General features: G+C 42.6%; 1 protein-coding gene across 6 annotated transcripts in view; it reads right to left on the reverse strand.

The window, feature by feature from the left end:
* GPLD1 (glycosylphosphatidylinositol specific phospholipase D1) overlaps positions 1-13,041 on the reverse strand; it is a 54,758-nt gene extending 41,717 nt beyond the window's left edge. For 5 of the 6 annotated variants that reach the window (XM_059179470.1, XM_059179471.1, XM_059179469.1 and 2 more), the window contains exons 1-5: positions 12,889-13,041; positions 10,382-10,570; positions 10,199-10,288; positions 9,901-9,983; positions 5,987-6,042 (exon numbers count right to left, since the gene is read on the reverse strand). In XM_059179470.1, the coding sequence (XP_059035453.1) occupies positions 5,987-6,042; positions 9,901-9,983; positions 10,199-10,288; positions 10,382-10,476 (324 nt within the window). In that variant the 5' untranslated portion in view covers positions 10,477-10,570; positions 12,889-13,041. Of the gene's footprint in view, positions 1-5,986; positions 6,043-9,900; positions 10,114-10,198; positions 10,289-10,381; positions 10,571-12,888 lie in introns of those variants that run through there. The other variant, XM_059179474.1, reaches the window with a different exon arrangement.
* Between the last annotated feature and the right edge of the window lie 37 nt (positions 13,042-13,078).

The following is a 13,078-nucleotide window of genomic DNA, read 5'->3' on the forward strand; positions in this document are numbered from 1 at the left end:
TTCTACCTCCTTCCCTTGGGGGACAACAGAGAGGAGGAAAGGCCAAATATGCCAATAGAGGACCTACAGGAATATGGCAAAGGGTGTATAGAGATTGCCTAACTGTCCAGCTTTTCTATGGGTTTTTAATTACTTCCAAGTAAAAAGTTAAAATATAAAATGGGCTGAATAAATTACAATACAGTACAGTAATAGAAAAATATGTAATTGTTCTAATTGATTCTCAACATCTTTTTTGACATGGAAAGATATCACCAATATATTCAATGAAAAGTAGCAAGTTGCACAGTGTGTAGAGTGTAATTTGGGGGGAAGTACTAATAAATTAAAAAACAATGTCTAGAATGATATAAAGCCAAGCGTCAACATCCGTTGTCTGAGTGTTTTACAGCGAGCATCTCTCAGTTCTCTAGTCACAAAAGGACAAATCTCTCCTGCAGGCAGGAGGAAGCGGGGTAGAGAAGACAGCACCAACCAAATAACTACCGTTGTAGGATTTCACGGTTAAAATAGCAAATTATGTCTATTTTTATAGAAATTAAATCTATATAGTGAATCCAACCATCACAGTAGGAAACTAGTAATCAACTATAAAAAAAAAAAAAAAAACCTAAGGGAGAAACAAAAGGACACTAAACGACATGCTAGTGACATTGGATGGTCAATGATGAAGTCAAAGAGGAAATGAAACAACACATAAAGACACACAAATGACTGAAAATCCTTGTGGGGACACCTGGCTGGCCTGGTTGGTAGAGCACAGGACTCTAAGGTCTCAGGGTCATGAGTTGAAGCCCCATGTGGGGTATAGAACCTACTTTAAAAAAAAAAAAAATCTTTGGGATAGGAAGGAAGCTTACAGTAGTACAGGCCTATTATAAGAAACAAGAAAAGTCTCAAAAAAGCAATCAAATCTTTATCCAAAGGAACTAGAAAGAGAATAACCAACAAAGCCCAAAGTAAGTAGAAGAAAGGAGATAATAAAGTTTAGAGTGGAAATAAGTGAACAAAATTATTTTTTATCAATGAAACCAAGAGTTAGTTCTTTGAGAAGATAAACACGACTGATAAACATTTAGCCGGACTCCTCAAGAAAGAGCAAGCACTCGATAAAATCAGAAAAGGTGAAATAACAACCAACACCACGGAAATACAAAGAATTATTAAACAATACTATGAAACGTTACGTAACAAATTGGAGAAACTAGAAAAGAGGGATAAATTCCTAGAAACATACAATCTGCCAAAACTGAACCAAGAAGAAAAAGAAAATATGAACAGACCAGTTATTAGTAAAAAAAACTGAATCTGTAATCAAAAAATTCCTCAACAAAAGTCCAGGGGTGCCTAGGTGGCTCAGTGGGTTAAAGCCTCTGCCTTCGGCTCAGGTCATGATCCCAGGGTCCTGGGATCGAGCCCTGCATCAGGCTCTCTGCACAGCGGGGAGCCTGCTTCCTCCTCTCTCTCTGCCTGCCTCTCTGCCTACTTGTGATCTGTTTGTCAAATAAATAAATAAATAAATCTTTAAAAAAAAAACAAGGCCAGGACCAAATGGCTTCACAGGTGAAGTACTACCAAACATTTAAAGAAGAATTCATCCCTATTCTCAAACTATTCAAAAAAATAGAACAGGAAGGAAAACTTCCAAATCCATTTCACAAGGCCAGCTTTACCCTGATTCCAAAACCAGACAAAGACAACACTAAAAAAAGGGAACTACAGGCCAGTATCCCTGACGACTACAGATGCAGAAATCCTCAACACTTATTACCAAACCAAATTCAATAGTGTGTTAAAAGGACCATTGACCATGATCAAGTGGGATTTATTCCTGGGATTCAAGGGTAGTTCAATATTCTTAAATCAATGTGACATATCACATTAAGATTATCTAAAGAGCTCTAGAAAAAGAATCTGATACAGTACCTTTGTGATAAAACTGTCAGTAAAGTGGATTTAGAAGAACCATGCTTCAACATAATAAAGGTTTCCATGAAAAACCCAGAGCTAACATCCTTCTCAATGGGGGAAAAACTGAGAGCCTTTCTCCTAAGGTCAGACACAAGACAAGGATGTCTGCTCTCACCACTTTTATTCAACAGAGTACTGGAAGTCCTAACTGCTACTATCAGACAAGAAAACAAAAGGCATCCAAACTGGTAAGAAAGAAGTAAATTGGTCACTCTTTGCAGACGACATGATACTATATATAGAAAACCCTAAAGACTACCGAAGAAGCTATTAGAATAAAGGTATTCAGTAAAGTGGCAGGATACAAAATTAGTATGTAGAAATTTGTGGCAATTCTATTTGTTCATAATGACAGAGCAAAAAGAAAAATTAGGAAAACAATCTCATTTACAATTGCACCAAGAACTATAAAGTATCGAGGAATAAATTTAACCAAGGACGTGAAAAACCTATACTCTGAAAACTGTAAGATATTGAAGAAAGAAGCTGAACATGACACAAACAAATGGAAAGAATTTCTGTACTCATGGATTTGAAGGATTAATATTGTGGAAACGTCCATATTACCCAAAGCAATCTACAGTTTAATGCAATTTCCATAAAAATACCAATGGCATTTTTCACAGAACTAGAACAAACAATACTAAAATTTGTATGGAATAACAAAAGACCCCAAATAGCCAAAGAAATCGCGAGAAAGGAGGACAAAACTGGAGATATCACAACCCCAGAATTCAAGATACACTACAAAGCTACAGTAATGAAAATGTATGGTATTGGCACCAAAACAGACACATAGATGAACGGAATGGAATAGAAAGCCCAGAAATAAACCCTCACTTAGTCAATTAATCTATGAAAAAAGAGTCATAATATACAATGAGAAAAAGAGTGTTTTCAAGAAATGTTGCTGGGAAAACTGGACAGCAACATGCTGAAGAATGAAACTGGGCCATTTTCTTAAACCAAACACAAAAATAAAATAGATTAAAGATCTGAATGTGAGACCTGAAACCATAAAAATTCTAGAAGAAAATACAGGTAGAAGAAAAATAGGACATTGGCTTTAGCAACATATTTATGGATAGGTCTCTTGAGGCAAAGGAAGCAAAAGAAAAATAAACTACTGCAACTATGCCAAAATAATAAGATTTTGCACAGGAAAAAAAAAAAGACAAAAGAACACAACAGAACAACAAAGTAACTTACTGAATGGAGGAAGATATCTTCAAATGATACATCCAATAAAAGTTTAATATCCAAACTTTAGAAAGAACTTCTATAACTGTGCGTGCGCACGCACACACACACACACACACACACACACACACACACACAAACATACACACACCCTTTAGCAATCCCATAAGAAACAGATGACTTGAGGACAGATGGCCAATACACATATGAAAAAAAGTTCAACATTACTCATCAGTGGGGAGATGCAAACCAAAGCCACAATGAGATTATCACCTTACATTTGTCAGGATGGCTAATATCAAAAAGACAAGAAATAAGTGTTGATGACGATGTGGAGAAAAAGGAATTGTTGTACACTGTTGGTGGGTATGTAAACTGGTGCAGGCACTATAAACTTAGTATGGACGCTTCTCGAAAAATTAAAAATAGAAATACCAGAGGATCCAGTAATTCCATTGCTGGGTATTTACCCAAGAAAATAAGAACACTAATTAAGAAAGATACATGCACCTGATTTTATAGTCAAACTATAGAAACAATGCAGGTATCCATAGATATGTGAATGGAGAGAGGAGATGTGATTACACACACACACACACACACACACACACACACACACACACACACACGAGGACTACTACTCAGGAATAAAATAGAATAGAATAGAATAAAATCTGTGACAACACAGATGGACCTAGAGGTTATTATGCTAAATGAAGTAAGTCCCAGAAAGACAAATACCGTATGAATTCATGTGCATGTGGAATCTAAGAAATACATGAACAAACAGCCTTTTAAATACAGAGAAGAAACTGCTGGTTACCAGAGGGAAGGTGGAGGGTAGGGAAGGAATCAGCAAAATAGGCGAAGGAATTTAAGGTACAAGCTTCCGGTTATAAGTCATGGAAACAAAAAGTACAGCACAGGGGACACCATGAGTGATATTGTGATAACACATGGTGACAGGTGGCGACCACACTTCTCAGTGGTGAGCACACAGCAATGTGCGGAAGTGTTGAGTTACTGTGTTGTACATATGCAATATAGCAGTATCTGTCAACTACACTTGAAGACTAAATAAGAAAAGGATAGGAAAAAAGTATCAGGGCAATAATGACCACCAACATGAGGTGAACTTGCTTCTGACAGTTCTTATAAATTAATACTCTGATTTTCTCAGCTTCATGCGTTATTCTCTTTGTGTAAGTCAAAGGCTTCAAAGAGCAGTCAACTCTGGATATATTAACAAAAGATAATTCCAGAACCAACAAAATTCAGACCCCAGGGAGTCCAGAAGTCCCCAAAGAGCAGGTGCGAATGGGGAGAAAGAGACACTACAACAAGTCCCACATACAGAGATACAAACTGCATCATGAAAAGGCATCGGGTGTATCATAAGAGGTAAGGCAGTGCGACCCTCAGAAACTGAAGGTGGAGTGTAAGCACTCAGGGCACGTAGTCATTTCCAATGATGACATCAGTATCTGCATTAGGACCCGATACAGAGGGGAAGGAGAGGTGTCCAGGTCACACATTTCAAATTAAGTTAATGATACAGCGTATCTCCATGAGATAATTGCTCTGCACACGCTCACGACTCATTGTTCACATGATGAACTCAGCAGGTTCTTGCTCCTCTCCTCATCCCAGGGTCAATGAAGATAATCAAACACTATTCAATTGCCAAGTAAGAAAGCTGAAACTAATGTCTAAAAGTGGTTTGACAATATGACAGATTTCAGATATCTTGCCATCCTGCTTTCCGTACTGAATTACAGAGACTTACTGGTAATAATTTGATTCAATTCTGATGTCACCAGGAATATTAATCTCTATTACCAAATATAAGTATTAAGAATCATCTTTGCAGGGGCGCCTGGGTGGCTCAGCGGGTTAAAGCTTCTGCCTTCGGCCCAGGTCATGATCCCAGGGTCCTGGGATCGAGCCCCGCATCGGGCTCTCTGCTCAGTGCAGAGTCTGCTTCTCTCTCTCTCTCTGCCTGCCTCTCTGCCTACTTGTGTTCTCTGTCAAATAAATAAATAAAATCTTTAAAAAAAAAAAAAATAAATAAAAAAATAATAAAAAAAAAAAAAAAAAAAGAATCATCTTTGCACAAAACATTATTTAGCCTAGAACGAGTGTATAGCGTCAGAACAGAACCAAGTTGAGGATAAGTACAAGAAAGCCATCGGATTGTCTTGCCAAGAATACAGTGGGAGGAGACACAGACCAGCATCTCAAAGCAAACTTCTGAATAAACATTCCCTGCTCCTTGTGCTGGTGCAATTTTTATAGGATTACAGTCAAGAGGAAAAATAATTTATCTCAGGCATGACCTCTCTTTGTAAAAGCAAAAAGATGTACCATTTTTAAAAAGTTCTCTCTCAATTCTTCAAATCTTGATTCATCATTAAAATATTCTAGTGATACTATTTAAGTTATATATAATGCATATAATTACATATAAGTTATATATGTTATACATACAAAAATAAATATATAATAGTATTAAAATATTTTAATTATATAATATATAGTATGTATGTTCAAGTATAAACTCTATATATGTTATATAATAGAAATATATATAATGTATATTCAAGTATATGTATTGTATGTATATATATATAATATATATATGTTCAAGAGGTACTAGATGGGACATACACCTTTTATAACCCTAAAGATCAATGTTTTATCAAGAAAAAAATTGACTCCTAAAATTATTGCCTAAATATCTGTTAGGACCTTTATTTTGGCACCAATGGAAGAGAGTTAATGCACAAGGAATGAGGAAAAAAATTAAACTTCATACCTCTTTGTAGTTAACTCTCCCATCCTGAAGGTGGAGAAACTCCAGAGCTCTGTGTCCTGAGAGAAATAAGTAAATCAATTAAATTCAATTGTAGCTGAAACAGAACTTATTCAATATATTTTAAAAGAAAATGGGGGTGTAGGGGTGGTGCAGTCGGTTGTGTATTACACTCTTGGTTTCCTCTCAGGTTGTGGGATCAAGCCCCAAGTCAGGCTCCATGTTCAGCATGGAGTCTGCTTAAGACTCTCCCTCCCTCTCTGCCCCTCCTCTCTCTCCCTCTCTCTTAAATAAGGGCCTCCAGGTGGCCCAGTCAGTTAAGCGTCTGCCTTCAGCTCTGGTCATGGTCCCAGGGTCCTAGGATCAAGCCCCACACTGGGTTCCCTGCTCAGCAAGGAGTCTGCTTCTCCCTCTGCCTCTGCTTCTCCCCCAGCTCGTGCTCTAATAAATCAATAAAAATCTTTAAAAAAAATAAAGGAAAAGGGAAATAATTTTGTTACTCTGTCAAGGAAAGGAGAAACGAAAATTAAGTGTGTACTCACTAGCCACTTTCGTTAGGCATGATAAGATTCAGATGACATTTATATTGCTAAAACACAAATCAAGTTTGTATGGTGATTTGAAGCTTCTGCTTATCTGGCACCAACGCCCTGCTAAAGCTAGGGCTCAGTTCCCTCCCAGGTAAAAGGAAGTCAATAATTCCCACCTTACAGATGTGCTGAGAGGGTCACACAAAATACATGTGAGGTGATGAGCACAGTAGCTGACACACGGTAGGAGCTCAGTAAATAGCCGGTGTCTTCATTTTATTTTGCCTCAACAACCCACCGAGGTAAAGGACCCTCAGCAGGAAATAGGACACATGGCCAAAAACCACGGATGAGTCAATTACTCTCAAATGTTTTATCATCAGTTGGGCCACAGTAGATGGACCAAAAAAAAAAAAAAAAAATCATCCCAGGTCACCTGCTCCACCCACACACCAACACAGACACACACACCCTGAATCTTCCTAGAATCTCTAAGACAAACATGCCTTGTGAAGGCACATTCGAAGGGGACACCTTACTCCTGTTGTGAATCACATCCAGCTTTGTAAATCATACAAAAATAGAGCCACTCCTCTAAGCATAACACGAGAAGCCACAGGCTCCCAGCCCACACCAGTAACCTGTACACAGGACTGGGGGATTTCCAGCTGCAAACCACCGCACAACATCCCAACTAACTCACAGAACCATCCGCCTCCCGACAGGCTTTATGTAAGGAGTGACAATGTGAACCAAGAAACTTACAAAATCCTCTAAATAACTGGCAGATGTTGGAGTTTTGTCTCTCACATACGACTCCTCAAAATCTGTGCTGGTTACGAATGGTCTTCAATTATGTTCACATAAACGAAGTTTTATGTTAATGTATTTAATATATTGATAATATATTAATATTTATATATTCATATCATATATAGAATAGGTAATATAATGTATATATTTAATTTTATATTTATATTTAATAGATATATTCATATATTTGTTATATATTTTTATTAAATATTGTTTACATTTTAATATATTCAATATATATTGAATGGTAATGTGTTATAGTCAATGGTAATGTGTTGATATTTATATATTCATAATATATAGACTGATAATATGTTTGCATTTAATAAATCTTATAAACATGTTTAATAGATATTTATATATAATATACTACTATGTTTAATATTGTATTAATAGATTAATATATACGAAACATATATCCAGCATAATCTATTAGGATCTTTGGCACCCACTGAAAAAAGGCAAGCAGTTATATGATTTCATATTTCAGGGGCACCTGTGTGGCTCAGTGGGTTAAGGCCTCTGCCTTCGGCTCAGGTCATGATCCCAGGGTCCTGGGATCAAGCCCCAAGTTGGTCTCTCTGCTCGGCAGGGAGCCTGCTTCCTCCTCTCTCTCCGCCGGACTCTCTGCCTACTTGTGACATCTGCCTGTCAAATAAATAAAATCTTTAAAAAAAAAAAAAAAAGATTTCATATTTCATCTGGGTTTAAATTCTCAAGATTGGGGCACCTGGGTGGCTCAGAGGGCTAAGCCTCTGCCTTCGGCTCGGGTTGTGGCCTTGAGGTCCTGGGATCAAGCCCCTCATCAGGCTCTCTGCTCAGCAGGGAGCCTGCTTCCTCCTCTCTCTCTCTCTACCTGCCTCTCTGCCTACTGTGACCTGTCAAGTAAATAAATAAAATCTTATTTAAAAAATTCCAAAGATTAAAAACTTTCCATTTATACTTATTCTTGACTATTTTCATTTATACTTGTTCTCAGCCCACTTTTAGTTTTAGCAATTTCAATCTCAAAGAACCCACGCTTGAACAAAACTTTCAAATTCATGGAGATGTTTGGCTGCTTTACAGAAGAGGAACACACCAAGAATGAACTGCTCTGAGTCACGTAGTGTACAGCAGAGCTGGTATTAGGAGCTGGGTCTAATTCTCCTTTCTATTGTGTCCTGACTACCTCTTAGCAATGAATGTGTTTGGAAAGAGCACTGGCCTGGCTCTCAGGAGCTGTAATCCTAGGCCAGCCCTCGAACGAGCGAGCTGGGAGACTCCAGATTGATTTCCTTGTATGTGAAGTACAGGGACCGGGCTCAGTGACCTCTCCTGCCCTTTCAGGAGGCAAAATTCTGGGATCATAGATTCTTGCCCACCAGAACTCAATAAATACCTTGGTCTATTTGGTACTGGGAAGTTTACACACCTTATTTGTGATCTTGTTCTGACTGGTACCTTCTGGCCAGGGGGCCTAACTATAAAATATTCTTGTTTTTATCTAAAAGAAAACCCAGACATCAGATATAGTTGAAATCAATCTGAAAACTGTTATAGAATATAAATGTTTCTAATGGCATTACAAATTGGCTTACATTTTCCATGAGTTAAAAAAAATTACAAATGGGGTGCCTAGGTGGCCCAGTCAGTTAAATGTCTGCCTTTGGTGCAGCTCATGATGCCAGGGTCCTGGGATCGAGCCCCACATCGGGCTCCCTGCTCAGTGCGGAACCTGCTTCTCCTCTTCCTCCCCCTGCTTGTGTTTCCCCCTCAGTGTGTCTCTGTCAAATAAATAAAATCTTTTAAAATATATACATATATTACAGAGGCGCCTGGGTGGCTCAGTGGGTTAAAGCCTCTGCCTTCAGCTCAGGCCATGATCTCAGGTCCTGGGATCGAGCCCCGCATCGGGCTCTCTGCTCGGCGGGGAGCCTGCTTCTCTCCCGCGCCACCCCCCCCCCCCCCCGCCTGCTGCTCTGCGTACTTGTGATCTCTCCCTGTCAAATAAATATTTTAAAAACTATACATATAATAAATATATATTACAAATACACTTCAAGAACCAAATCCACCATGTGCCTGTACCTGCTACTGGGCCTTCAGCCCCAAACCTGCCCTCCCCAGCTCCTGTCATCACCCCGGGCTCCTCTAATGCCAGTGGTCAGACTCCCTCACTTCCTTGCCCTCCCTGAAGCCAAAATCTTGACTCAGGGGACCCACTCCCGTGGCCACAGTGGCTTTGTACGCATACTTGGAAATATAAAACAACAAAAACACATTCCTTAGTCCCAGCGAGTTCCACCCATCTTCCTCCTCTCCCGTGCTATCGTCCTGCTGCACGGCGGCCGCGAGTTCCTCCAGCTCCTCCTGTTCGCCCACCCGGAGGAACAGCCTGGGACCGGATCATCAACCAGGCGTTGTTCCCGAGCCTCCTGCCCGCCTCTACATGGAACCCACCCGCCTCCGGTCCCTGCTCACTGCAGTCCTGGAAGCTCGTTACCAATCCGTGGCACGGACTCCACATCTCTCCCTGAACGCCCTCTGACAGGCTTAGCATCCTGCATCCCATGGCCAGGTGCAGGCACTCACCTATCTCGATGTGCGTGGAGATGCCGCAGGGCGAGCCTGCCGGGCAGAGGGAGCCCAGCGCGATCAGCAGGCCAAGCCAGAACCTGCGAACAGACATGCCCTCGTTACTCGCTGCTCCTCGGGGACACAAAGTGCTCAGAGCTGTGGCAACTGGCCTGAAACCCGGGCCCAGATCCACTGCTTTCCCTCTAAGCAGGTCACAGACATGGGAAGCCAAGCCTCATTTCAAAATAATAACACCTCCCAGTCAACTGTTTAACTACTGTTTAACTTCACCAGAACAGCAAACAAACTCCACCTGGGAGAGGGGAAAAAGCCATCAGCCGAAATGTGAATGTCCTGAGCAGGGGGCATGGCTACTTTCTGACCCGGGTGTCCTCCAGATTTCCTGTTAACACGAAAGGAGTATGGTTACCCTAGCAAACTTGTCTGTAAGCGTTAATTTCTTCAAAAAAAGAAAAAGAGAGACAGAGAGACTCACCTGCCTAGATGGAGGGTCCGCATGCTGGGCCACCTCAGCTCAGAGGGCAGATCCCTCGGGCATCTTTCGCACACGTGGATCAGGGGGCCCGGCATCCCTGGCCTCCGAAGCCACAGTCGCTGGGAGAGCTTTTATGATGATCAGCTGGCGCTGGCTTCTCGTTCCGGATTGGGCAACAGATACCAACACCTGCATGGGATTACGCAAGAGCAAGCCTTCTGGTCTCTCGCTTCTGGCTGCTCTTACGGCCCTTATCTCGAGCTTGCTGCACGCTCAGATTCCTGCTCCCCAAGCAAAGACGCTGATTCCGTGGCAGGGGGGGCGGGGAGACACGGGACAGATTTAAGACCAAGTGACAAGGATTCAGAAAATGCTACTCTCAGAATATAACCGTCAAGAAGTAGATATCTAGTCTGCAGCACTTAATCCATGGGAAAAATGCGGAGAAGCTCTTCATGAAATGATGGTGATCTTACAGCTCAAATTATACAGATTGCATGTGAAAGGCAAGAAAGGAGATCCTGAAAGCGTGGGAGGAAACCGTACTCATGCTCAGGTGAGCAAATGGAAGAGAAGAATAGGAGAAGATAGGATGATTTGGGACCTTAGGTGTCTGCCAAGTTTGTTCTGTAACCTTAGCTTGGCCACTTGTAAGCCCCAAAGAAAAGAAGCCCATGGCTCTCTCCCAATCCTGAGGGCACTGGGCCCAGCTTCTCCTGACTGTTTTAGGCCAGAGGCCATGAACTTTGGCTAACAGGGTGTTTTATATACATGGGTCTAATCTCCCCCTTATGGCGGAGCTCATGGAGAAGGCTGGGAGTAGAGGTGGAAGTGCCCAGGTCAAGGCCGGGTGAAGAGGAAAGGTCCCCAAAGCCAATGGTCTTGTCCTCATAGGCCTCACTGAGCCATCACACCCAGCCAGGCTCTGGGAGGCATTGGAGCCTTCAGCAAGACAGGAACTGGGGGAGGGGAGGTTGTTCCCACTCTGAAAGGGGGCTCCCAGAGGGCACAAGGCCGTCAGAGAGAAGGGGAGGCCAATGTCATGACTTTCCTAGGACTTAGGCACTTTGGTTTTTGTGGTCCCTTTCTTGAAAATAAGTCAGAGTATACGTCTCTGTTGGCCTAAAAGTTCTTTTATTTCCCCCCTGATTTTTAAAAGAAATGCAACAGTTTTGTGTGCCTCCAAAAGTACTAGGGGCCCTTTTTTGAAGAAAGCAAAGAACGCTTACAGACAAGTTTGCTAGGGTGACCATATATGGACCCTAGGCAGTGGCGTTTTTGAGAAGTCAGCTGGAAAAGGGACTGCACCCAGTTTGAAATAGAACCTTAAGAAGATAAGCAGACTGGTTTGGGATCCAGAGGCGGCTACAGTTGTCACAGCAGCAGGGCGCCCTCTGCAGGCAGCAAGGGGAACGACGCCAGGCTCCCCATCCTCAGTGATAACCCACCTGGCAGCATCCTCCCCTCCAGGAGCTCCTCTCTCCCCCAATTCCTTCACTAGAATACAGAAGGAAAGAGCCAACACACACACGCACAGATTGAACACCACTGTTCCCACTTCTGCTAGATGTGGGACTGAGTGACGCCGGCTCAGCAAAAAAACAAAACAAACAAAAAAACGAAGTCAAAACTTAAAGTTACTGCCTCTACATTTTGCAAATAAGAACTCAACGTCCCAGAGAAAGTGGAAGAGCCCACAGCTCCGGAAAAGACAGCAAGAGACTCAATGAAGCAGCAACGGAGAAGAAGAGAGATGCGGAGACTAGTGATCCTAAATCAATGCATAGAAATGGGCTGGACCCGAACCTACAGATGCCAAAGACAGCCCTGCTAAATACGCATCTGTGTCCTCACTAAAGCTGCGACTCCCCTCCTGCGTCCAGATTCTCAGGCGCATGTCACTTGCAGGTATGCCTCGGCTGACTCAATTCTGACAAACAGTCCCACTGACTAGTTGGAGGCCTAACTTAACTAGTGGCTTGTTCTAGGGCAGCTACGAGAACTTTGAACGTTGTGAACTTAATGTAGCAACTCTGCTAAGCAATTAATTATAGGTTATCTCACAATAAAACAGAGAACTTTCTACATGAAAAAGAACTGAAGTTAAGTAATTTGTCGAAGGTCACACAGAGCTTGTGAACAACAGATTCTGAGTTTGGGGCCAAGCCGGTGTCTCTCCGGAAGCTCTGTGGCACATCGGGGGCGGGGGGAGGGGTCCTTGCTCCCAATAAATGGAGAAAATACGTAAACACACTCCCAGAAAAACACCCAGGCGTCAGCACACTGAGCCACGCTTGGCCGGGGCAGAGAACCCTCAGCCCAGATCCCAAGTGCGCGGGAGCTGCGGCGATGAAGAGCGGGGATCATGCCCTTAGCAGCTGGGGCAGACGCTACCAGCGCATCCACAGACCCAGGACAAATTCCAGCGGCAGGGCGTACAGATTTGGGGAGGGGGGCGGGGAAGGAGCGGTTGGCTTGCAGCAGATGGGGAGCTAGGGAATAATTACAAATGAGCACTCGAGAGCGGCAGGGTGAGGCCCGCAGGTGCATCTCCGGGGAGCTTTCGCACGTCTGCCGGAGAGAGAGGCGGCGCGCCGAGGACCAGTTGCGGCGCCAAGGACGCGGGAGAGGGCGCTGCTCCGCGTCCCCTACGCCGCCTCCAGTCCGCGTCCCCGCGTCTCCGGCGCGTTCCCGCCG

The sequence above is a fragment of the Mustela lutreola genome, chromosome 6 (genome assembly GCF_030435805.1).
Source record: "Mustela lutreola isolate mMusLut2 chromosome 6, mMusLut2.pri, whole genome shotgun sequence".
Classification (NCBI taxonomy): Eukaryota; Metazoa; Chordata; class Mammalia; order Carnivora; family Mustelidae; genus Mustela; species Mustela lutreola.